A 27,702-nucleotide genomic window follows, 5' to 3' on the forward strand; every position below is an offset into this window, starting at 1 on the left:
AGAAATGTAGCTGAGCTACGATTACACTCTCTACACAAACTACAGCAAAAAACAGCAACAACAACAAGATATAGATGAAACAAAAAATACGTCACATTGCACTAATTTATTATTGATATTTTTTTTTAATTTATAATTTCCCGTTTCCCCCTCTCTTAATTTATACATATATATATAAATACAAATACATTCCATATATACATATATATTAACTAGTAGAAACAAGTGTCAAACAAATGCTGCAATTTCAACAACAACAACAACTACCACAAAAAAACTTTAAACATTCACACTAAAGTCTAAAATTCTAAATTCACCACATAGACGTAACTAGGACCATAGAAAGTGAAAATGTTGCCCCCTAAAGTAGGCAAGAAAGAAATTGTATAAGCAAACATTGTTTATAGACAATTTTATAAATTTTGTTGCAAACAATGAATACTTTAACAGTCTATGGCATACTTTAGGGGGCAATGCGCTCCGCCATCCTTACGCCTATGATGCACAAACACACACACCCCATGTGTGTGTGTGTGTGTGTGCGTGTATTTGGCCAGTTATAAACTGGTTAAAAACTTGTTTAAATTGGTTTCTAAGCAAAGCGCAAAAAGAAAGCAAATAAAAAAACCAACAACTTTACGAAAATTTCTAAAATTAAACAAAATCTCGAATGCTTATAAATTGATTAAGTGATTGCAAAAACTATATAAGTTGATATATATATATTTTCTATAAGAAAACAAAAACAAACAAAAAAAAAAAAAACCCAAAAAAAAACAAACAAATTACATTGGTTAATCCATGCGGTGTTGGGCCTAAGGTTAGAAGCATTTAAAAAACAAAAACAGACACAAACAAAAAAAATGTGTTAAATATTAATGGCAAAGCAAAAGAAAGAAAAAACAAATAATGAAAATTCAAAATTTTCTCTAAACACACAAAATTATATATTATATATTTTTACAAAACAAAAGTTTTTCCTGTATAAAAAAAAAAAATTTTAATTGTTGAACAATTTGGATAAGGAAAACAGGAAAACTATAGAACCAACTTAATTAAACAAAAAACAAAAAAAAAATAAAATAAAAATAACAAGCAAGAAATACTCATTAATATATATATATATATATAGAAATATAAATGGATTACCACAAACAACAACAACAACAGCAACAACAACTGTAAACATCAGATTTAGTTTATTATCCCCCCTCCCCCAACAATTTTCCCCCTCTCTTTATATATAATATATATATATATAACTAATATAAACAATTTTTCTATGCGTCTTTTGTAAACTTCTTTTGTAAATTGATAAAAAAACAAAAAAAAAAACTAACTATATATATAAAAATATATATATACGAAAAAAAAAACAAAACAAAAATCTATTTCAATGTGAGAAATTCATGTAATAAAACGCGTAAAGCATAAAATTTGTTTGTTGTAAGGCGTTCAAATTTAAATTTTAAATCGTTATATTATTATTTTCTTCAATAGTTTTAGATTTTCTTTTCCTCCCATTTAATACAGCCTTTTTTATATATATTTTTTTAATTTAGTAATGCTTGTAAGTATTATTATTGATAAATTTTGTGTTTTAAGTTTCATTTATTTTAAGTTTATTTATTTTTTCACATAAAACTTAACATTACATCTTTGTTTTGATGTTAACTGATAAAGCTAGGCTCATTTAACAAACTTGTTTAGGGGATAAAACAGATAGAGTCTACATTTATTATAATTGTTTAATTTTTAATAATATTAAATCATAATACTAATATATACATTTCTTTTTTTTATGATATATTCATTTTTCCAGATGCCGAATCTCGCATACGTGTTCGCAATTGGTTCATGATGGCCGATCAATCCATTATTGAAAAGAGTTCCGATGATACCGCTACAGGTATTTCTTATGACATTTCAAATATTTACTTTACTTTTGATTTTATTAGATTATTTATGTATTTTTCTTTTTTAAACTGTTATGACTTTTTTTATTGTGCTTATATCCGTGTTATATTCTTAAAGTTTGTAAGATTAGATCATGTTACTCTTTTGTTTATACCAAAATTCGTATGTTGCTTAAATAGAGATTTATATGGGTTCTATATATCTATTACATATTTATCTGAAATATAAAAATAGTTCTCATAATCTTAAAAGAGAATAGGAACTTAAAGAGAATAAGGACTTAAGGAGACTAGGGGACAATATGCTTTTTAGAGATATTTTCTGATTTATACTTTAGAATTGAGCTTAAAATTTGGCCAATATTTAGGAATCTTTTTTGTATAACTAAACATTTCGTAAACTTTATTAAATTGACATATTGTTAAAGCTTCTTTTTATAATTGTAAATGAAAATAACTTCTTTATTACTATGTCTAATGAAGTCAAAGCACAACGACTTTCAGGTTAATATATAGAAACTATATAGAATATAAAAACTTCATACTTCCTTAATCCATAAAACAGTTTCAATCAGTTTCGACTCCTTTTTTATTATATTTGGATGATCCAATATATGCATTTGGATTAACGCGTGCTTCATTATCAAGTCGTTTTTAAATCAAGTAGGAGATATATAAGTTTTTTAATCAACAAGTTGGCTTAAAATAGTCACATCAAGGTGATTTCTGTTAAAAGAATTTTGCAAATGCTTTAACTTGTTCAACTGTTATAACAGTGATATGAAATTAATACTTCCAATTCTCCATTTGAAAGGAAGAATATACAAAACTCTACTCTACTCTATACAAAACTGGTCTCTACTATTGTAAGCTCTGCCAATATTTCTTACCTTCATTTACTTGTGATTATCAACTAGTTTTAGATTTTAAAATAAGGAATGGCCATTGCAATTATTAAGTTTTTTTCAAATTCTGTTGATAGAACATAAGGGTTCTTGAATTAGATAGACAGACCAACTGCTTAGCTTTTTGTGTTACTTTGGATTTCATCTCCTTCAGAAGATTGACCTCAAGTTGAGTTTGATTTCAAATTTCATATATTTTTGTTAGGTTTTTGTCTAGATTTCGACAATATTGAAGTCGAAATATATATGGGTTTTAACCGGGCTTCAGGTCAATAAATCTTAATAATTTATAAGATTTAAAATCATAGGCAGCACAAAAGGTTTTATTACATTTTCTAACATAATGGGAAAATGAAAATAGAAACACCAAGATAATAGAGTTTAATTAATATATACATATGTAGACATACATATTTGCATTTTAAGAATATGCACAAGGATATAAGGACATCAAACTTTGGCTTGCTAAAGTAAAATTCGTTTTTTTTAAGATTATTTAATAGTTTATTAAGTTTTTATCTACTCTTTTGTTACTATATTTACTTTGTTTTCTTTCTTTTAAGTGTTAAATTTTTATATTATGAATTAATTTTTGTTTTCTTTTTACAGTCTTATACACATTACACACACCACAGCCAAACCAGACTTTATGATTTTGATTTACTTATTTTTATTAACCTTTTTATTTTATTTTGTTTTTTAGCTTTTCTAACCATTTAATAATTTTAACACACATGCAAATCAAAATTAATCTAACATTAACCATCTATATACCATTTCTATTTCATGACTAACCCAAAAACAAAATTACCAAAAAACAAAACAAACTAACGAACCTAAAACGTGTGTGTGCAGACAAACTAATAACTCAGAATCAGGGGAAAAAGTCACTCATAAACGATGCTAAAACCACTAACAATGCCAACACCTCCAACACATCGAAAACGACGACGGCGACAGCAGCAACATCAATATCGACGGCCCAGAAGACGACGGAAAGAACAACGACGAGCAGTGGACAACATCAGATGGCTCCACAAACGGTAACCCGTATCGGTAGTATTGGACGCACAACCATCGCTTGCATTACTCAGGCGGCTTCTGTGACTGCAGGCAATGGAAGTCACAACAACAACATTAGCAAGGGAGGCGCCTCATCGGCCAATTGTAATGTGGATGCCGCATCGGCTGCTGCCCTGGCAGCTGCTGGTGTCGAATTGGATAGCATTGATGATGCCATGACTGAGGTTATTGTTAAAATTGAGAATCCCGACAATGTATCGCTCAATGGGGACGATGAAGCTGTCTGCAATGAGGCCATTGAGGATGAAAATACATTCGATTATGATTTGAAGCTGGCAAGTCCCTTATCCTGGACCTATGATGCGGTCAAAATTGAGAATGAAGAATTCGAGGATAGCTATCTAATGGATAACGATGATGACGATGATGATCTGTTGACAACAGCGGCGGCCACTCAAAAGCATGCCAAGCAATCGAATGATAAGCAAAAATCGTGTAATTCTCAGGCGAAAAAGATTGTGTTGAGTGCGCAGCAGCAGCAACAGTTGTTGGAACAGCAGCAACATTTGCAAAATCTACAACTACAGCCCACCAGTCAATCGTCATTGCAAATTAAATTGCCCACAATTCCGGCCACCATAACAACAATTTCGGCATCCAAGCAACAGCAGCAGCAGCAACAATTTGGAGCTGGCTCCAGCGGTGGCTCGACCATTACATCGGCCAATTCCACATTGTTGGGCAACAATAAGCTAATGGGTGGCTTGCCATTAGATGCCCAGAACTTGCAGAATCTGCATTGGTCGCATTCGGATGACAATCGTTATAGGATTTTGGTTCAAAACAAACGCACTCGCAAAGAATCTCTAGAGCATTCAGCTGATATGATCTATAATGCTGATATCGAGAAGCCATGGGTATGCCGCAATTGTAATCGCACCTACAAATGGAAGAACAGCCTGAAATGTCATCTGAAGAATGAATGTGGCCTGCCGCCGCGTTATTTCTGTAGTAAAATGTGTGGATATGCCACAAATGTGCATAGCAATCTGAAACGTCATCTAAATACCAAGTGTCGTGATCGTGAGAAGGAGGCAGCCGAAGAGGCGGCTGAAAAGAAACCAACAACGCAGCAGCAGCAGCAGCAACAACAATATCCACAACAACAACAACAACAACTACACCAGCAGCAGCAACAGCAAATGCCAACCTTAAGTCTGGGAGTGGCAAATGCGGTTTCTAACCAAAATAGCAACAGCAACAGCAGCAGCACATACACTCTGGTATTCCAGAATGAATAAAATGGAGCAGCAATGGAGTCCATTTGGTTGGGAGAGTTGTACAAAACACACAAACACACACACACACACACATACACAAACACACACATATACACACATACAAAAAGAAACCAAAGCAAAGCAAAGTTTAAAAGGCCAACGGCTGGACTTAGTACAAATTTAGTTTTTGGTTTAGTTTATAATTTGGTGCAATGGATTGAAATCGATAAAGATGTTGGTGGGAGGAGGAGTAGCAACTTGTTGTGTGCTATATAAGTCTTTCTCTCTCCAAGCCCAGAAGAACTGATTTGTAATTATACATACATATATATACATTTGATTTCATTTAGAAAGAAGCTATCTCTCTCTCTCTATCTTTCTATATATATACATATATATATATATATATATATTAGTTCAGTCGTTGAGCCGAATTGTTGCAATACAAAACATAATCTCATTAGACACAATGTGTATTGCTTTAGCAAATTCTCATTAAACAAAAAATACAAAAAAAAAAATACAAAAAAAAGGTAAAAAAACCTAAATTAAACTCTAAATAAAAGACAAAAAGAATGTGTAAAGAACAGAAATGAAATTATGTCAACTAGTCAGAGCAGATTGTTTAAGTGTGCTATAAAAACAGAAACAAAAACAAAAGACAAACCAAAAAAACAAACCAAAAAACAAACAAAAGACAAAAGATTTTTGTATTAACTCTTAATTTTTAAACTAAACCTAAAAAACTATATATACACACACACACATATATGCTTGGCATGAACAACAACAACAAACATAGAAAAAAAGCATACTAAAAAAAAGAAAAAAAAAAAAACAAATTGTAATTAAATTGATTTTTAAATGTTTTTGTTTTTTTTTCATCATTTTTGTTAAATTCAACATACCAAAGCAATCAAGTTTTAATTAGTTTTTGATTTTTTTTTCAATTGTTTTTTTTTTTTTTGGGCATGCCACATATAATCTAGTCAAAACGAAATTATGAGATAATATATTAATATAATTATAAATATATATAAATATATTTTGAAATTCTAGACAAAAATTATGACTAATGAAAATACCAAAAATTATAATATTTATAAAAAAACAACAACACAAAAATAAAAATTCGAAATATAAAACACACACACACACACATACAGACACAAAGCAAAAGCTTTTTTTCAAATTGTCAAAAATTGTGGAAAAATTGTTAGATTTGCATAAGAAAAAAAACACAAACAAACACAAAAAAAAACCGGCACTATATAGAAAACATAAAAGAAAAAAACTGAATCTGAATTGTATGTAAACATAACTATATATTTGAATATATATATACATATATATATCTATATATAAATATCTGTATATGTATATATATATATATATTCAATATATATATTTAGTCAAAAAGATAACAAATACCTCTATGAAGTTACAAGAGAAAAAAAAGAAAATGCTAGAGAAAAAAATAAAGAAGAGAGGAAAAATCCCTAATATATAAAATTATAATATTATTATTATGTATTCATAATGAAAGAAAACAAAAAAAAAAAAGAAAATCTTCATTATTGCCGGCTAAAAATATGTATTAAAAACCAAAACAAAAAACAACAACAACAAAACAAAACCAAAAAGAAACAAAACAAACAAAAAAATAATAAAACAAAGAAAATTCGAAATATAATTAAAAGCAAATGTCAAACAAAAATACCAAAACAAAAAGTGTATTTATTTTTTTAGTTTTTGATTTTACCCACGCCCTGAACCCCCGCCCGCCCATCACCCCCTCAACTCATGGCATACAATTCACAATTTTACCCAATTTCCCTTCCACACAAAGATTTTTCACTCAATCTAGGCATTTAGATTTTAAATTGTTTATTGATTTACTTAGAACCAATACTAATCAGCTTTTTATTTCAGGTGGATGGATGGTGTTGATTCCACACGGTCAAAATGATGTGATGAAGGAGAGATAATTGATGATGATGATTGAATGAATGCTTCTCCATCTTAGAGGTCGATGACTGTGGCAGTTATTTTGGTGTAGAGCCCTTAATACTATTGTTTGCATGTCCTAACTACCAAGATTATATTTATATACATCATATCTATCTATATACATATATATATATACTGTGCAACTATGTATTTACTTCTTAGACCCTATTAAATTATATATATATATATATATATTACTTTATATATATATATATATATATGTATTTGTTAGAACAAACAAGGCAATTTATATAATTGGCCTTTACTTATAAATTTATCTAATCTAACTATTTATTGTATGAACTATATATATATATTTTTTTTTTGAATTTGTAGTTTGTTATTTTACTCTATATACTTTATATATATATATATATTTAGTATATATATATATATATATAGATATATTGGCAACGTTTTGTATTGTATTCTATTGTATTGCTAAAGGTTAATTTTAAGTTCTATATCCTATCCTATCCTACTCCTTAGTCCTCTTTAGCTCTATTTCCTCTAATTTCTACCTCCATCTCTCTCTCTCTCTCTCTTGATCTCTTACTCTCTTGCTCTCTTTCTATATATCTTATATAGTGTGTGATCTATTTTATTACACAAAATATAGTATTAAAATAGCTAAGAATATGAAAAAACCTACAATGAATTGTTTTTTCAATCTTTCTTTTCATACAAAAATATTCTTTTCTTTTACTTTTCAATATTTATTGCATGCGTATTTTAGTTTTTATTTTGTTCTTCCTTTTTTTTTTTAAATTGAGAAAGTGTTTGTATAGCATTCACTTTCTATATATAGATATAAGTTGTGAAAGTAATGTCCTTCTTTTTTTGATTAATATATATTTATTTTTTGTTTTATTTAGTGTGTAAAAGTCGTACTTCTATATTTTGTCACTAACCAACAACAATTTAATTAGTCATTTCTATATACATATATATCTATTTTTTTTTTGTTGTAACTCTTTTTTTTTTTTAATTCTACAAAATCTCGATGTCTGTAAAAGTTTCATACACTTTTTTTTTGTTATTATTTTGTTTTATTCATAGTCTTTTTAAAAAGATTAACAAATTACTTTTGCAGCCCACTCACTCACACACACACACACACACCTACACCTACACACAACTACACCTACACACACTTTTCAAGACTTACATTTAAAACAAATCATTTCCAATTTTCCCAAACGTCACTAAAGCTAAATACGAAGAGCCACAACAAAAAGCATTTTTTAACACACCGTCCATTCACATACACTCACCAACAATCACACACACACCACAACAAATACACATGCTACAATATATAAAAAACCAAAAACAAATCACGGTAAACAAATTTTCAATATTTATTTAATCTTTACATTGTTATTATTTTTTTTTTTTTTTTGTTAATTTTTTTCCAAGTATTTCCCAATTAGTTTTAGGAAAACTTTTGATATCAGATTTTAAAGTGACTTTTGAGATATAACGATTGTGTCATAATTTCTTATACATTCTTTTTTCTCTATTCTCTCCTCTCTTTCTCTCTCTCTATTTCTTTCTCTTATTCTTGTCATTCGCACAGTTCCCTCAACACATCGACGCTACAGTCCACTTGGCCTAAAGACAAGTCCCTACACCAGTCCCATTGCCACTCCGACGGCTGTGATTAAATTCGAGCCCAGTGTACCGGGTTTCGATGACAATAATGAATTGCATGAGCATGAGATGCCAGAGCCCGAGCAGGAGCTGCGCGTCGATGCGGATAGTGCTTGTGCCACGCCCACTCATTGTACTGGTCATCCGCTGGTGACAAGACATGGAAATGGCGGTGGTGCTGGTGGTGTTAGTGGTGGTGGCATCGGTGGTGGTGGTGTCAGAGGCGACATCTATAGCAATGAGGACGACGATCCTGACGATGATGATGATGATGATAGTATGGATGAGCCATGTGATTTAAGTATGGTTTTTTCCAAAGCTCTGCTGGCTGCCACAGCAGCTGGAACGGGAGTTGGTTTAACAATAGGGCCACATACAACGCATCATCTGCACCACCAGCATCAGCATCAACCGCATCATCATCTACAGCACTCAGGGCAAAGTCGTCCAGTGCCGCCATTGATGTATCCAGGACCCAGCGATACGCCCACACGACGTTTTAGTAGCAGTAGTGGTGGTGTGGGGGGTCCCAGCAATGCCATCAGTTCCGCCTCTGTGGTTGTAGATCCACCAACAGCCGCTGCCTTAGTAGTAGCAGCGGCTGCCAATTTGGCAGCCAGTAGCAGCAGCAGCAATAGCAACAACAATAACAACAACAACAACAACAATAATAATAACAATACACAAAGTGCCTCATCAACGAGTGGTGGAGCTTCTACATCAGCGGCAGCAGCGGCGGCGGCAGCAGCAGCAGCAGCGGCAGCCATTGCTGCTGGTGGTGGTGGTACACCAACAGCCACTTGGAGTGGTGGCGGTGGTGCCTATGCCTGTGACAGATGCGGCAATACCTATGCCCGGCCACATAGCCTCAATCGACATGTACGCTTTGAATGCGGTGTGGAACCAAAATTCGAGTGTCCCATTTGTCATAAGAAATCCAAGCATAAACACAATCTCGTGCTCCATATGCGCACCCATCAACATCGATGATATAACAACAACAACAACAACACGAAACCCAAACGGAGTAGTAAAGGCAACAGCAGCAATCCAGCTCAGCAGCTCCTCAATATACAAGCTAAAAACTAGGATCCACACGGCGGCGACGACGGCGGCGGCGTCAGGCAGTGGTTTCAATTAATTTTCCAAATGATCTTGAAACATTATAGTCGTTTTTTTATACATATACATATATATATATATGTACATCTCTATATATATATAATTATATAAAAAAGAAAGTACCACACTAACTCGCGTAACTGTAAAAAGAAATAGGACGAGGTTTCTGCCAAAAGAGAAAAAAACTTTCGTTTCAAAGTTTAGGAACCAAAAAAGAAAGATTAGAAAGCAAACTTTGAGTCAATGGCTAAGCCTCATTTTTTTATTATATAATATTTTAGTTTCCATCTCTATTATTATTATTATTATTATTATTATTTTTTCTTTAATTTTGTGTGCAAAGTGAAACATTCAATGGTGGCGCGTGGGGAGAAGTGAAAAGTTAGTTGGTTGTGGGGTCAGATTAGGTTTTGGGGGGAACCACCTAATGTTTTTGTTTTAGCCTCTGTCTGTGTGTGTGTGTATGTATGTAAGTGTGTGTGTGTGTGTGTGTGAGCGTGTGCATGTGTATATAGAAAATCTTCTTTTTTTTTTTTGTTTCTTAGCGAACTTGAATGATCTCAATTGAAAACAAAAAACCAGAACAGCAGAAAGGTAAAAAAAAAAAAAATTTGCATTTTCTTTTTATATAGTCAGCACGCAAATAGCAGCAGCAACAACAACAGCAACAATATATAAATAAAATAGAAAAACAATTTAAACATTCACATTAATTTTAGTAAAGACTCGCCAAGAGACGACACAACAACAACCCAAAACAAAATAAAACACACTCACCACGCGCCAAATCAAAAGGAGAATGGGGCAATAGTTAAACTTAACAATTAACGCTTAGTCAGTCAGTCAAAAGTTTAATAATTACAGATCAGAGATGGATCAGAGAGTCAAATCTAGCCAATAAGTTAGAGCCTAAAGCATAGCGAAAAGAGCAGACAGACAGAAGAACAAGGAGAAGAAGTTGGAGGAAAATGAGGAGAAGAACGTTAATAATTTTGGTCAAGTGCAATATAATCTACCAAAAAAAAAAAAAACGAAAAACAAAAACCACACACAAAAAAAAATATTGAGCTTAAAAATTAATATTTTAGTTTTATTAATCAACACAGTTTTTATTCTTTAAAGTTTTTGGCACTTTTTTATTCTTGAGGTACGCGCCACCCGGAAGCAAAAACAAAACACAAACAAAAAATATTAACAAAAAAATAATATAATAAGGGATTGAAGATCAAAACAAAGAAATTTAAAGCAGCAATCCCGTGTTATAAGTTATTTAGTTATAAAACAAAAAAAGAAGAAACGAAACGCAACGATCTCTAATCTTGTTTATTTTCAAAAAAAAAAAAAGAAGAATTTTTTTGATTAATTTATATATTTATCTTGTGCTCATTCCATGCAAAAAAACAAAACAAAAAGCAAACACACAAAAACAAAATTTAAAAAAAAAAGAAAAGAAAAGAAATGAAAACGTATTATGATTTAATGAATTAAATTGTGAACACAAAATGTGATAGAGGGAATTTTTAGTTTGAACCAAAAACAAAAAACGAAAACGACAAAATTATTAAAATTTAAAAAAAGGGTTAGGCGCGTCCATACAACAACAACAACAACAAAAACACACACAACAAAATTTATTAATTAAAACGAGCAACATAAACGTATAAGAGGAGTCAAAGAAAAGGATACAACAACAAAACAAAAAAGGACACTCGCATCGAGTCAAAGAGTGAAAGAGAAGAGAGTCGTCTGTCAAAGTCATCAAAGTTTATGAAAAGAAAAGAAAAGAAAAAAAATATATAATTGGTATGTGATATAAAGAATATAGTCCTCATTGTAATTAATATATATATATAAAAAAAAAACAAAAAAATTTATTTACATATATAATTTCTTGTTATAATATACTAAAAGTAATTTTCAAAATTCAAACAAACACACACACACACACAAATTGTTAAAAGAAGTCGAACGAAAAGTTAGAAAAACGAAATGTTGCAAAAAAAAAAAGGTTTTTGTTATATAAATCGTTTAATTTTTAAAGAATATATATGTATATTGTAAAATTGTAAATGTTTATATAAGGCAAAAAAGAAAATAATAATAATAACGTTGGGTGAACGAAAGCTAGTTCAGAAAACGCTCCACACACACACACACACACACAGACACAGAGACACACACACTTACACCCCATAAAATCTAAACTAAACACTTAATAATTGATAAAAAAATTAAAAGCTATAAAGCATATAGAAAACAATGAGCTTAAAAAAAAGAAAGAAAAGAAAACGTTAAACGAAAAGAAAGCAAAACGTGAAAATTTGTTTATTAGAATTTTGTGCCACAACAAAAACAATGTGATAAAACAGCAGACAAAACGAAATTGGCACAAAAATTCGTAAGACAAAAGAAAAACCTAAAAAAAAACAAGCGATGATCCAACACACATACACACACAAAAACACACACACACACATATATATATTATTATAGTTAACCCATGCAATAACTAAGCGAATATTACAACAAACTAAACTAAAAGAAAAAAAGAAAAGAAATGGAAACAAATGAAAAGAAAAACAAGGAGAAAACATTTTAATTTCAAAAAAAATTTTTGTCGGTCAGTATTCGAATTACATAAGTTAAAAAGAAAAAAATTTGCTTAAAAAAAAACAAATTTCTATTATATGTGAGTTTTTAAAAAATTAATTTTGTTATATTTGTTTTGATCTTTGTTAGAATTGGCTAAACATTTTTTTATATCTATATTATTAATTGGCAAAAGAAATTTACAAAAAAAAATTTTGATATATACATATATAGAAATATATATATACATATAATTCCTAGTCAGTCGAAGAAACGTAGAGCAAAGAAATAAGAAAGAAAAGTGAAAGATATAAAGCAAAATAAGGGGGGATAAAAAGTGTTTTTTTTTTATTTTAATTTGTTAAAACTATAATTAATATATATATATATTTTGCTTTCTCACTATATCACAAGCGTCTACTACATATATATGTATATATATCCTTTCTTTAATTTAATTTTTTTTGTTGTTTTGTAAAAACAATTATCTAAAGCAAATTATTTAACTTTTTTTTGTCTATTAAGGTTGTGGTTCTTATTTATACAAAAACAAAAACAAATGGAAAAAAAAAACAGAAAAACAAAAAAATCATTTTTTTACTACTTTTCTAAGCAAACAACAACAACAACAAAAAAAAGAAATTTTTTCTAATTTATCAACAGCGCGATGTGATGAAAAAAACAAACAAACAAAAAACAACTCAAAAAAAGATGAAGAAAGAAAACAAATTTGTCATTAGATGACTTGAGTTGAGTGTAGTTAAAAAAGGAAAAGAAAGAGCATGTGATAAATTCAATATAATTTTGATTAACAAACAAACAAAAAAAAGAGAAAAAACTACTAACACACACACAAAACACACACATATACACACACACACACTTTTGCAGGCAAATCTACACGTGAAACCTAACTAACTATCTTATCTAACTAACTATCTATAAAGAAAACATATTTTTCGAGAAATTGTACCAACTAGGCAAAGTGAAACTATTTAACTAAATCTGTATGTATGTATGTATATGTACGATAAATGTAACTGTATCTAGCAATTTTTCATTTTGTTTTTGTTGCCTTTATTGTTTTTTTTTTTGTTCTAGTAAGCTTATAAATAACCAAGGATTTATATTGTAAAACAAAACAACACAAACACACACACACACACACACTTTACACCTACATATATACACAAACACATTTAAGAAGTTGTAAACCTGGAGCTGTGAATGTAAAATTATATATATACCTACATATAGATACACACACATATATATATATATATATAAATCGATGTGATTAATTGTGATTGTTAAGAAAATGTTAAAAAAAAACAAAACGTGAAGAGAAAACGAACGATAGTTGTGAAACATGAAGAGAACGGCATAGGCAAGTGGAAATTGGGCAGGGACACAAGGACAGAATCAGAATATGCTATAGAATTGTATTCGAACAATATGTATTTGTATGTTCGATGATAAAATCATGGTTAGGCGGCTTTTGTCTGTTTGAACTCAAAACATACATACAGAATACAAAATAACATAATAGAGAGCTCTATGAATACATTCAAAACTTTTGAGTACTTTCGAGTACTTGTCAATAACGATGTTTGAATGAGTAGAACTTTAAAAATTTCAATCAAATGTCAGTCAATGAGTCAATCTATGCAATATGTATCACTAAATCATTCAGAGTTATTCAAATATTTAATTTACTAATATAAATTTTAATCAAATATCACCTAATGAATCAGTCATTACTACAAATTTCAATCAAATATCAACTTATGAATCAAACTGCGTAATATACTGCAAATATCACCTAATGAATCAGTCATTACTACAAATTTCAATCAAATATCAACTTATGAATCAAACTGCGTAATATATATGACTCAAATCATTCGAAAAACTCAATGAGAAGTAATTACAGAATTTTAGAGTTTCTATGCAATAATGAATAAAAATTAATCTAAGTATTCACAGAATTTTCAAATATAAACATCAATGAGTAAATAGTACACTGAGTATATATAAATACTTTATCAACTCACCCAAACAATGAATCTGTGTAACCGAATGAATTTATTTAAATAAATCATGCGAAAAACTTCAAGAGTTCTCTAAATATTCACAGAATTTTAGAGAGAGTACTTATATTCAAGTTATCAAGGAAAGAAAACGTCAATGAATAATTCATAAATATATCAACAAATGAACAGTACTCTGAGTATAAATAAATACTTTACAAACTTTATAAATCTTTAAAGAACTGAATGCCGATTTGAATGTATTCATTTAGCTCTCTACATACAGACACACACACACATATACACATACATTTTACTTAAAAACTTCTTATTCTTTACTTTTCTCTATTACAATTAATAACTTTGTGTTTTGTGTTTTTATTTTTTATAATTTTTCTTTTAATAGCAAAAATGTAACTAAAATAATAAATGGGGAATTAACTTGCAATAAAAACACACACTTAGACACACACACACACACAGACACACTCATACACAATGAGAACATCGTCTAGAATTGTAGGGCATAAGTGAATAAATATAAAAAAAAAATTTAACTGCAATCATTAAGAAAAAAAATATATAAATGTTAGCTGTTAACGCACGCTTTAAAATTGAAACAGCAAATCGAACCGAAACGAGTAAATCAAAAAAAATAAAAAATAAATTAATTAAACATTTTCACACACACACAGAGACACACACACACCCACGCATACATATATTTGTAATTTGTAGCTTAGTTTTTGCGCTGATAATAAAATTTACAAAACAAAATGGAAAGGAGAAAATTTCTTTAGTTTAATATTAAAAAAGAAGAAAACAAAAATTAAAAAAAAATATATAAGAATTATATATCTAATGACATTTGGACATTTAAAATGCCAGTTGTTAGTTTATTTTCGAAAATAAATAATTAAAAAAAAAACAAAGTGTGCTTAAAAACAATTTTAAATGTGTGCAATGAAAAACAAATAAAAATTCTAGATTGACAAATATTTCAATAGTGTAAAATGTATAATAATAATAATAATATTAAAAAAACAAAAGCCGAAAAACGCCTTACAACAACAACAAAAGAAAATTTGTGAAACAATTTTATTAATAAACGATGAATGAAGTGAAAGCAAAAAGAAAAATAAAAATAAAAATAAAAAACAAAATATATATATGATTATAAAAAGAAATGCTATTTAATTGTTGTAAAATGAAAACAAAACACAAAAAAAAATCAACTAAAACCTAAAATATATATATATTAAAAAGAAATGATGAAATCATAAAAAAAATATATGAAAAATTGTTGTTTTGATAATTATTCTACCAAACTTGCAGAGATTTCCCTTTCTTCATCTTCTTCACCCTCCCCCCCATCCCTAGATCCCAGCAAAAAAAAATGCATATGAGAGGAAATTGTTTATATAAATTAACTAACATGAAATTTTCTCTTCTTTTAGGTTGAACTAGATGACAAAAATGGAGTTCTAATGGGAGAGACTTGTCTTGGAACCTTCTGTCTTCTGGCCTGGCTAATAATATGCATTAATTATTATTGTATTGAGAGAAGAAATATGAACAAGAGAAAAAATATATATATATATATGTGATAGTTATATTTATTTGCTGAATATTGTTGTAGTTTGGAAAGCACTCACACACACACACACACACACACCAAACAACAAACTTTAAACACTTTATTATTTACTATATATATACATTTAAACCTTTATTTATTTATTTTTTTTGTTTATTTAGAGCTTTTGTTTAGACCTAGCTTACGTTTAAAAATGCTTGAGGTGCTCTCTACTAAATGGGAAATTTCACATCATCATCAGCAACGTCATCAAGATCAACCATCACCATCATCATCATCATCATGATCATTTTCAGTAATCTGTAAACAAATATCAATTCATCTACAGTGAAAACAAGACACAAGATCAACAACATCATTCAACCATCCCAAAAACATTCATCAAGAATCCAAACAAAAAAAGCTCCAACAAGTTGTGGCTAGTAGATAAGTTTTTATATCATTTTCTTTATTTTTTTAAATAATTATTTGATATATTGATTTTGTTTATGGAATTTATTTTAAATTTGTTTAATTTATTTTCTTATTTTCGTTTCATATTTTGTTTTTTCCTGTTCTATCTTTTGGTTATTGAACTTTGTCCAGCAGACATTTATCCCATATTGGGCAGTTTATTGGGTGTGGATACATCAACACCGACGGCAACTGCCAGCTATGATGACTATGGTTATTTGCAGCAGCAGCAACAACAACAACATCATAATAACAACAACAACAATAATAATAATAACAACAGCGCAAATTCAACAACTATTAGTCAATTACAACATTTTGATGATAATGCAGGCGTGGCTTCAGTTTCTTCTGGTGGTAATCCTTCCCGGGACTCGTTTATGCAATGCAAACATTGCAAACGTTATTATAAATCGCATCAGAAATTGCAAGAACATGTTCGTAAATATTGTTTGAAACAAAAGAAATATAAATGCGTATCCTGTGAATATCGTTCACGACGCAAGGATCATGTCTTGCGTCATGCCAAACGTAAACATTGTCTACTCTATGAGAGGGCACGCGACGATGAAGAGTCCTTGTATGTGATACGAAATGAAGATGTCCTAAGCAATGATGAAGAAGCCACTGGCGATGGTGAGGTAGAGGCAGATGCAGATCCGGATGCCGATGGCATTGATAGCGATGTGGCGGCTGCATTGTGTGAAATCAAATTTGAATTTGCTGGTCGTGATCTAACCATCACGGCTGTGCCCTGTAAGCAGGAGAGCGATGATGATGATGACTACGATGACGAATGAGCAATCGATATAAAAGATATATGAGTGAACTACAGAAGCAACTCTTGAGAGGCGTAATGTGAAATGTTTACCAAATGATTTAACAATTAGTAGCTACCTCCACATACCTACATATATATATACCTATTACATATAAAATAACAAATCAAATCCAAAAAAAAACAACAAAAATTAGAGACGTTAACCTTAGGCCATACACATTCCTGCACAAATTACTTAAAATCTTGGTTTTAGACTATATATGTATATACATAGGGAAACCCCGTTGACAAAAAAAAATAACTATGATATTTTTCAAATTTCAAAGAATATAAGTTCCTGTCGGATCTTTCACTAGTTAAAATGAACATGATTTTGATTTAGTTTAAAATATTTGATAATTTTTTTTTAATTCTATTCTTTTACAAAGCATTCCGTTTTCAATTTCATCTTCTACTTATCTCTCTCTCTTTTTTCTCTACACTTTGTGTGTATGTGTTTTTTGCTGTTTTTTGTATTTAAGTTTTTGTTTTATATTATCGTTAATATTATTATTATTATAATGGGGTCCAAGACCTTTTTAATATTTTTATACGTACAAGAAAGAAAGAAAGATCGAAAAAAAAGCAAAACTTAAATATTTTTAGCCCTTAAACCTGTGGTTGGTGTTTTCTCAAAACTCAAATATATATAAAAAAAATCTTGCCAGCAAATTATAGGCTCTTTCCCCCCTCTACCCACTCTTCCCCTCATAAATAAGACTTACAGCGCCATTTTTTTGCCACTTCAGAACATATAATATATATATATTTACCTATATATAGTACATATAATATATACACATACATATATACATACATATTCCTCAGTTATGTAAAGAAAACTTTGTGGTTTTTTTTTTTTTGTTTCCTTTGGTGTAAATTTGCATTCTGTAAACGTAAATGAAAAAAAGAATAAAGTATACAAAAGTAAATCTATATAAAATATATATGTATATGAAAATGAAACAAAGATTTCTAAATCAAATGAAACCAAATTGGATGGGCTATTTAGAAAAAAAGAAAAGAGCAGAAAAAACGATGTCGATACCAACAACAAGAACAAGAACAACAACAAGAACATTGAACCACCTCCAAATCGAACCACACTCACCACACTCACTTGTTATAGATAACTAAATACAAGTAATTATCTTAAAATATCAAATGCTTGACTCTAACTAATTAAAGGATATTTTGTCTTCTTTTTATTTATTTTGTTGCAGATGGCTATTGGACCATATTGGAGACGGTGCCCTATTCCATAGCCAGTACAGTGGGTCCAAATGCCGCTTTGACTAGCAGTAGTCAGACTTTGAGTAATGGTTTAACAGCAGCAACAGTTGTGGTGGAATTGCCACCAGATGATTTGGGCAATCCAGTGGGTAATATACAGTATACCATACCAGCATTGACTAAAAATGCAACCACAAATACAACAACTACGAGTTTGTTGCATAAACCAACACAGGGACAGGCCACAACCATACAGATTGTTAAGCAACAACATCATCATCATCCACACCAGCAGCAGCAGCAGCAGCAGAGAACACAGCAGGTGCCGACACCAGCAGCAGGAGCAACACAACCACGTCAAGAGTTCATCAAAATAGATACATCTAGGCTAGAGGATAAAATGCTTTTACGTGATGTTATGCAATATGGTACTAGCATATCCATGGCCACCAGTACGGGCAATAATTCAAATGAAACTGTTGTCGAGTCCGAACTATTGCTAACCGATGCCGATGAGGCAGAAAGAGAATTGGAATTGGCTGCCATGGGCAAGAGTGAAGATCATCATCAACATCATCATGCACATCATACACATCATGTGCATCACGATGATCTGTTGGACGATGATGATTATATGGACAAGCAAATGCAACATCATCATCATCATCAAGATCATCAGCAACATCATCTTCATGATGAACAACAAGTTGAGGGCGACAACCAAATGCAAATGGAAAAATTATATGTAGATTTGCATACAACAACTAGCACAAATTCAAATCCCACTGCCACTGGCACCACCATGACCCTACAGCAAGTAACTAGTAATGACTTTAACCTGGATGAGGCGAAATTTGCTTGCAATGTCTGTGGTAAAACATATAAAATCAAAGGCTCCCTCAAGCGGCACAAGAACTATGAATGTGGAGTAGAACCCACTCTGAAATGTCCACATTGTCCACATAAATGCAAATATAAATCCGATTTACGTAAGCATATGAATCAAAAGCATGCGGAATCGGGTGAGAGTTTAACCATTATACATATGGGCAATGGAAATTAATTAGAAGAAGAGAGTAAAGCATAATAAATACTTGATTTATAATTAGTATTTGTTGGTTATTGTCATAACTTTGTGTGATTTACCCCCCCTTATACATATATAGATAACTTTTGTGGTAGTAAATGTAATATATATATATATAAACATAGCCAAAATAGATGGATCTCTTTTAACTAAGTCATTATATTTAAGCCTTAACGAATTTCTCTCTAAAAAACAAAAGAAAGTTGCTCAAAAAAAGTTACACATTTTAAAAACTCTCAAATTCCGCAAGACATTTTAAAAAAAATATCTAAGAAAACCAACAACCAACATTGTAACATATACAAAAACTATGATGAAGAACAAAAAAAAAACAAAAAATTTAAACAATAAAATGAATTAATGTTTACAATTAAGTAAAAGTGTATGTGTTAAATTTGTTTTATGTATTATTTTGTTGTGCAATTTCTTTTAAAACTCCTGACTAATATGTTTTTCTTTTTTTCTAGGCAAACAACAGCAACAACTACAACTGGCTCACTAAAAAACAATAAAAAAAAGGTCTCTGTCTGTCTCACTTCGTAATTAATAATCATAAGTAGTTAAAAGCATTTAAAAAAAAATCAAATCAAACAAAAAAACAAAACCGAACAAAAAGCATTTCAATAAAACTGTGTCACTTGAACGAAATTTTTGTTGTTGTATTCCTCATCAAATCATTTAAAATGTAATATTAACTATATTTATATACACATATATTTCATAAGAGTGTGTGTCAGTTGCCTCAACTGTTTGTTTTCTCTCTTTCTTTGTCTCTTTTTTGAAAATTGAATGTAGATTATATACGACATGGTCCCAAAAATCAACTATTATGCCAATGTGGACGTTATTATAATACCATGAATCGTCTGATGTTGCATCAGCGTGAGGAATGTCAGGATTTTAAGCGTTTTCAATGTGACTATTGTCTGAAATGGTTTAAGCGGCGTTCTCACTTAAATCGACACAAAAAACTCCACGAAGCTGAATTGGCTGCAGAAATAATTTATAAGGAGAAGCAACTGGCTAGGTCTAGAGGTGGTGCTACTGGAGGAGGAGGAGGAGTTGGTGGAGCTGTAACTCCAACTCGAAGAGCTTCAAGTTGTAATTCGGATGGTTTTGAACCATTGTATCTCTATACATCGGAAATTAAAGTGGAAAATGAAGCAGATAATGTGGATCTCATTTGATTTAATGTATTTTCTAAAAGTTGATAAATGGCCAAGTTCTCGTTATTGCCAAAAAAAAAAACACAAATTGCAATAAATATTATTATTATTTATTACTTTTTTGTATATAAACTGATGGAATGTGCAAATGAAAATGAAAAATTTGTTTGCAAAAATCTTGTGATTTTATGATTTTATATGTTATAAAAATAAAAACAAATGAAAAATTTATAAAAAAGAAAAATTTTATTTTTGTCTAAAACAAATAAATGTATATAATAATTATTTATGTAAATAACTTAATATTTTATTTAGTAATATAATTTTATAATTTTTTTAATTTTGATTTTTTCAATGTATTTTTCCGTTCTTTTCTTTTTTTTCTATTTGCAGTGACGCGTAAATATAATCTACGACAACAGGATGCACAAGTGGACTATTCCGCATCGGGCAGTACATCCGTAACCAAGCTAATGGCCAACAAATCCGTGCTGAAAGAGAGGAAATTATCCTTACCGCAAGCAGCAAGCAGCGGATCAATTGGCAAAAGTGAAAATGATGAGCCACCTACACACAATCAGATTCACATACAATCTACTAATGATCATGCCAAGAAATCGGTAGTCAATAATTCGGATGCCTTAATAGCTTTGCAACAGCTGGCTTCCATATCGACAGCTCGTTCCATGCAACATATTGTGCCGCATTTGCCTCATAGTTTGCATATAGATGCAAATACATTGCTCCTGCCGGGACGTAAACTTGGACGACAGGGTAACAACAACAACAAGCGTACACAAAATCCTCAATATGAGTCCAATCGTTGTCCCTTATGTGGTCGAGATTATCGTTCCCAAGCGTTCCTTAATGAACATATGCGTAAAGAGCATTCAGTTTTGATTTAGTTCAAAATATACATAATCGGGGCGGGTAGAAGGGGGGAGGATTACTCAGAGCCAAGGCTGAAATTGGATTCCAAGAGAAAAATTTGCCAAATTAGAAAAGCACAGACCAAAAAGAAAAAAAAAAAAGAAACAGAATAATTGTTTATATATGAATGATAATTGTTATGATAACCTCATCAAACATTTAGTTATCTAGAAAAATAATCGCCACATTTAACTAACAAAAAAAAAACATCGTCTCTACATTTTTCTGCAGCATTTGAGTTGCCTTTGATCAAGGAAAAATTATTAGTTACAGTCGTAACTGAAAATATTGAACTAATTTTTGGCAAAATAACCTGTATTAAAGTATCAGTTCAAAAACGCATTTTATACGTTTCAAATTCATTAAACTTTGTTTGCCAAAACATTGATCGTTCATTATATTCAGTTTCGACTGTACCTGTTTTCTCTGCTTGTTTATTTTTGCATTGCATTAAAATTATGTACATCTAGTTTTAAGTCTAGTTATATAACTTTCTATATCTGCTGAGTGATTTGATTAACTAATTAAGTCTTTTTTACACAATACAAGCTAATAAAAAAAAAATAATGAAATATCTAAAGCTAATGTCGTCCATATGTTATGATGTCTCAAGATTTGTTCAGGAATTAATTTTAATTCATTTGTTTGAAATTAAAATTTATTAAAATTTTATTGTTATAGAAGGTAGGTTTTCTATTTATATAAGATCTTAATTTTAATTACTATTGTTTTACAATTCGTTATAGTATTATTTATTTACATTTATTGAAATTAATTTAATTTTAATTAATTCTTTTATATTATTTTATTTTTATTTCTTTTTAAAGGTTCGACTTAATCAAAAGTTAATTTTAATTTAATTTTTTTATTTTCTTTTTTCTTAGTTCTTTACACTTGATTTCAAAAGGTAGGTTTTTCTTTATACTTTTTCATTATTTTCTTTTAATTATTTTTATTTTCTTTTTTTTTTTAGTTTTGGATGTCATTGTTTCGAAAAATATAGAAAAACAGGTAAGTACAAAAAGAGTAAAATTTAATTTTGAAATGGAAAAAAAGAAAGGACTCATAATCCTTTCGAAAACAGGTTTCCATCTAATCATTGTTAGGGAGGATAACTGGGTAGTTAGAGCAGAGAGAAAGAGCAACTGAGAGAGTGGGAGAGTGAGAGCGAGATCTGCATTGCAAAATTTTCTACAAACCATTCAAATTCGGCCAACCACAAAAATTAACTGTACTAACCAGTTGTCGAAACGATGCTTATCATCTATGTAGCTCTCTATCTCTTTTTCTCATACATATAAAACACCCACACAAAAGCCGAAAATGCGTTTCAAAAAAATCTACATGGTTGTTGCTTTTGTTATTGTCGTTGGTGCCTGTATGTATGTATGTGTGTGTGTTTTATTTTTCTAAAAATAAGTTTTCCTGTTTTTGCCTGCCTGGATCGGCCTGCGTGCGTGAGTGTGTGTGTGTATGTATGTGTGTGGGATATACATATTTATCCTGTGCTTCCCACGTGATTTTCCTAGATTTTTCTGCTGCCTGCTTTTCTAACGATTGTCTCTATGCTATTTCGGTTTCTCTTTTGTGCTTGGCCTTCGTAAAGCGTCCTACAAACAGCAACAACAACAACAAGAACAGGATGCATACAACATTTAAGTTTCAAGGGCTGAACGACAGCGACGTCGGCGACGGCAACGGAGGCGATGCATGCTAGAAGCTATTCCAGGAATTTTGTGGAAATAATCTCTGCCTATTTAAGTGAGAGGAAGACAGAGAGGGAGAGAGAGGGACTGGCTAATTGATAAAGATAAATTCAAGTCTACAATTCATTGGAAAGTAACGGTCAAATTGTGATTTAGTTATTTGATTGTTCAGACAATTTGCTTTCATTGGAAGCCTCAGCCGCCTCCCTTGTACTTTGCTTTTATGTTGTCTTGACCTTGACATTCATTTTCCAGTTTTATTAACAGATGCAACTGGAATAAAACACCACCGGAAGCTATTCGTAAACACAGACTCTCTCATTATCATTTCTCTCGTTTGCTCTCGCTCTCCCTCTCTCTCTCTCTATCTGTTTGTCTGCTTACTAGCTGCATACATACAAAGTAGGAGAAAGTTTTCCTCATAGATTTTTTTGCCTGCAACAGCAACAGCAACAACAACAACAATACGATTCCATTTGCAGTTAGGTAGAAAAATGGGAAATGAGTAAAAATAAATCAAGGACCCGAGACCAGAGAGCTACACTTGCTGAGCGCAACAGATACAGAAATGCACGCACACACACTCAAATGCATTTTCCTGTATTTTCCTCTTTTATTTGTGTGTGTGTGTGTGTGTGTGTGTGTGTGTAAAGCAGCTGCGCAAAGGGATTTAGGATTCGGTTTTGAGTTTCGTGCTTGGAATTGAATTTTTTTTTTGTAAGCTAGGAACAGAGAGGAACGATAAAGAAAAGATATTGCAACTAGTGCAGTTTTGATTGTGTTGCAGTGAGGACGCTTTACGGAGCGTGGGAGGAGTTGAAGTTAAAGGTGGAGGAGGAGGTGGAGTAGAAGGAGTTGCATATATGCAAATTACCGCGGGAAAAAGCTAACATAAAGCTTAAATTAAAATTAGAAAACTTTTCCTCTTCCTCAAAGCTTTAAATCCAAACCAAACTACAACACAATCACCTACTGACACTAAACAATAATTTATTAAAATAATTTACTAATTTTATTTCTTTTTCTTCTTCATTACAGATTGAATTCCTTAGGCTGTGTGGATTTTGTAAACTTTTCGATTCAGTGCAATTCACTAACCTATTTTCATTTTCTTCGATTTTTTTCTAGATGGTTCAGGTAAAGAAAACGAACAACATCTCAAAACACACAAAAACATCATCATCAAACAAAAAACCAAAGCAAAACAAAAGACTTCATCATCAACACGCACCAAACAAAAACTTCATTATCATTTACTTTGTGCTAATAAAAATTAAAAAAAAAATCAATTACAAATTTTGTGTTCTTCATAAAAAAAGTGTTTGTTTTATTCATTTTTTAAATTGAATTAAAGTAGTTTTTATTTGTATTTGTATTTATTTTGCATGTTATTATTAACACTTGTTCTAAACTAACCCAGCAAACGAGGTCTGAGAAAAAAAAATAAGTTCTTTATGCTTTTTCATTTGTCACACAGCTGTCACCTCTCATATATAAATAAAACCTGATAAAGCTTATTTTTTACGAACAATTGAATAATTAAACTATGCCTTCATTTGCAGATTTGAGCAGAAAAGAGAATACAGCTCCCGAAATCCAGAGAATTCATCCTCGAAGCATTTTAAATGGCAATCTACAGAGAGAACATGAGAATCAAATGGCTGGAACACGTCGCAAACGTTTATCCGTATCGGAAGTATCGGATATGTTGTTTGAATTCTACAAAACCAAATCGGCAAAGGTTCCGAAACAACAGGAGTTAAGTAGCGAACTAATTGGTAAATATGGCCAAATATCGCCTACTTCGGCTGAGACTTTGGAACCCTCGAGCATTGCAGCCATTGCAGTTTATGGCGCTGCCTCTGAGACGGCTTCAAAAAACTTGAATGCTGATGAAATGTTGGGTGCTGCCGCTGGTAATGCAGCATTTCATCCGCGACTCAAGTACACTCTAAAGTCAACAGCGGCCGCCCCCATTGACCAGGTTGGAATGGTTGGGGGTGGTGGTATAACAGCCATACCAACTTCGGTTTTGGTTTCGAATACAGCGGCTACCGCCGCTAGGCCCAATCCTAAGCCACAGGCAGCTGCTATAGCAGAGGCCTTGATACGGAATGGCATGCATAGCTTCCAGCAACAGTTGCGAGCCCAGGAAATATTGCGTCAACAGACTCCACAACGTCGTCCGAAAGATGAACCCGAATTTACTGGAGTAGGAGTGGGAGCAACAGCAGATATAACTCCAACAAAGATATTGGAGAATCTTTTACGCAAACAGCAAGAACGCGATTTGCGCAATTCAGAGTGTGAGAATGATCCTGGCTCCTCAACTGAGGATGAAGATGATAATCGATATCAGGCATTCGACGATATTCACCTTATGGACCAACAGCAACAGCAGCAGCAACAGCCATCGCTGAATCTCTTTGGCGGTTCGACCAACTCAATTCTAGATGCCCAGGCACAGGCTTTGCGGAATCTGGAGTTCACCTTGAGTGATTATGGTGGGAGCAGCAGCAACGGCAGCACCACAAGTCCCAATGGCATTGGCCTGGATGGAGAACCTGTCTACGAGTGTCGTCATTGTGGTAAAAAATATCGTTGGAAGTCCACCCTGCGTCGCCATGAGAATGTTGAATGCGGTGGCAAGGAGCCATCACATCAGTGTCCTTATTGCCCATATAAATCAAAGCAGCGCGGTAATTTGGGTGTACATGTACGTAAACATCATACTGACTTGCCCCAATTGCCTAGCAAACGTCGCTCCAAATACTCTATGAAATGTGAACAGGGCATGGATATGGGAATGGGATTAGGCATGAGCATGGCCGTTAGTAGTGGCTCCATTTCGGATGATTCACAGGGCAAACTCATTATAGACTGCAACAAGTGAAAAGTAGAGAGAATTAATATATGGAATCTAAAGTGCGAAATGATACCAAAAAAACTGAAAATGTTTAATCGGGTCTGAAACAACTCCAAAGCGTGATTTCGTCAAATTTGCCATAACTCAAGAAATTTAATATTAGTTTTAAAATAAATAATCGATTAAATTGCTTTTTTACACCATTTTGTTTTGACGGAATCCAGGAATTCGTTAGAATCAGGCCAAATATATATAGAGATTCCAAGAGATTCTTCCATTTAATATTTTGATGTTCAATTTTAATTTGTTTGTCTGACAACTCAGACTTTTAATTGTCTACTTATTTCTTGTCATTATTTTGTGTCATCCCAAATGAATAATTTTTATGTTTCTTATTTTATTTAAGCAAGTGCAACTCAATCTAATCATGGCAACATAATCAAATTAATTTTTAAGAAAAAATCAATCACAAAACAAAAAAAAAAAGCCAAACAAAAAAAATTAAGACATGATTATTAATTTTACCATTTAAGTGCCAGGAAATTGTCCTACCTAGAATTATAAGAACATTTTTAATATATTAAGAAATTATGTCAACCTACTTACATACATACAGTTCAGAGATATCTCGTATATTAAATAATTTCACAAAAAGATATTTAAATGGAAATGTTAAAGACTATCCCACAAAAAAATCTTGCCCTTAAAAGAAAAAAACGATCTCTGAACTTTCCAAGACTACGATCTCCCAAATTCATTTTCATATACTCATTATTTTTGACTGATTTAGTTAATTAAGGGAAATGATTCACACAATTCCTCGATTCCCAATCCAAAAAGCATTCTTTTCGTATTTATTGACATTTTAAGACTGACAATTTATATATCTTATTACCAAAAAAAAAAAAAACTAAAAACAAAAAAAAAAAACCAATACAAAGATTATTGAACCCATTTATACAAAACAAAAAAAGACTCCCAAACCAAAAAAAACCAAACAATTTTATAATCCAAATGAATTTTATTGTCATATTTTATCAATTATTATATTATATATATTTATATTTATAAGATTTTATTGCTGCCATTTTTATGTTAACGAGAGCTCAAACTTAAGATGATATTTTCCTACAAATAATGATCATCCAAATTATCGAACTGAAAGAAGGCAGTGAAACTGCGCCAAATGCAAAAAGTAACGAAGACAAGACACAATTTTTTTATAATAATCGTTTTATACACATACAACGTACATATAAAGTTTATATATTATAATTAAAACGCAATTTTTGTAACCTTTGTAGTAGTAATATATA

General features: G+C 31.2%; 1 protein-coding gene across 8 annotated transcripts in view; it reads left to right on the forward strand.

Moving 5' to 3' along the window:
* LOC6637920 (longitudinals lacking protein, isoforms N/O/W/X/Y) overlaps positions 1-27,698 on the forward strand; it is a 72,048-nt gene extending 44,350 nt beyond the window's left edge. Inside the window, exons 6-7 of one of the 8 annotated variants that reach the window (XM_023174838.2) lie at positions 1,823-1,909; positions 3,677-5,212. In XM_023174838.2, coding sequence (XP_023030606.1) covers positions 1,823-1,909; positions 3,677-5,145 — 1,556 coding nt within the window. In that variant the 3' untranslated portion in view covers positions 5,146-5,212. Of the gene's footprint in view, positions 1-1,822; positions 1,910-3,430; positions 3,511-3,676; positions 5,213-8,713; positions 9,793-16,713; positions 17,394-18,621; positions 19,710-20,513; positions 20,921-21,277; positions 21,805-25,082 lie in introns of those variants that run through there. The other 7 variants (XM_023174900.2, XM_023174846.2, XM_047010307.1 and 4 more) reach the window with 7 other exon arrangements.
* The last annotated feature ends 4 nt before the right edge of the window (positions 27,699-27,702 follow it).

Source organism: Drosophila willistoni (assembly GCF_018902025.1).
Source record: "Drosophila willistoni isolate 14030-0811.24 chromosome 2L unlocalized genomic scaffold, UCI_dwil_1.1 Seg72.1, whole genome shotgun sequence".
Lineage (NCBI taxonomy): Eukaryota > Metazoa > Arthropoda > Insecta > Diptera > Drosophilidae > Drosophila > Drosophila willistoni.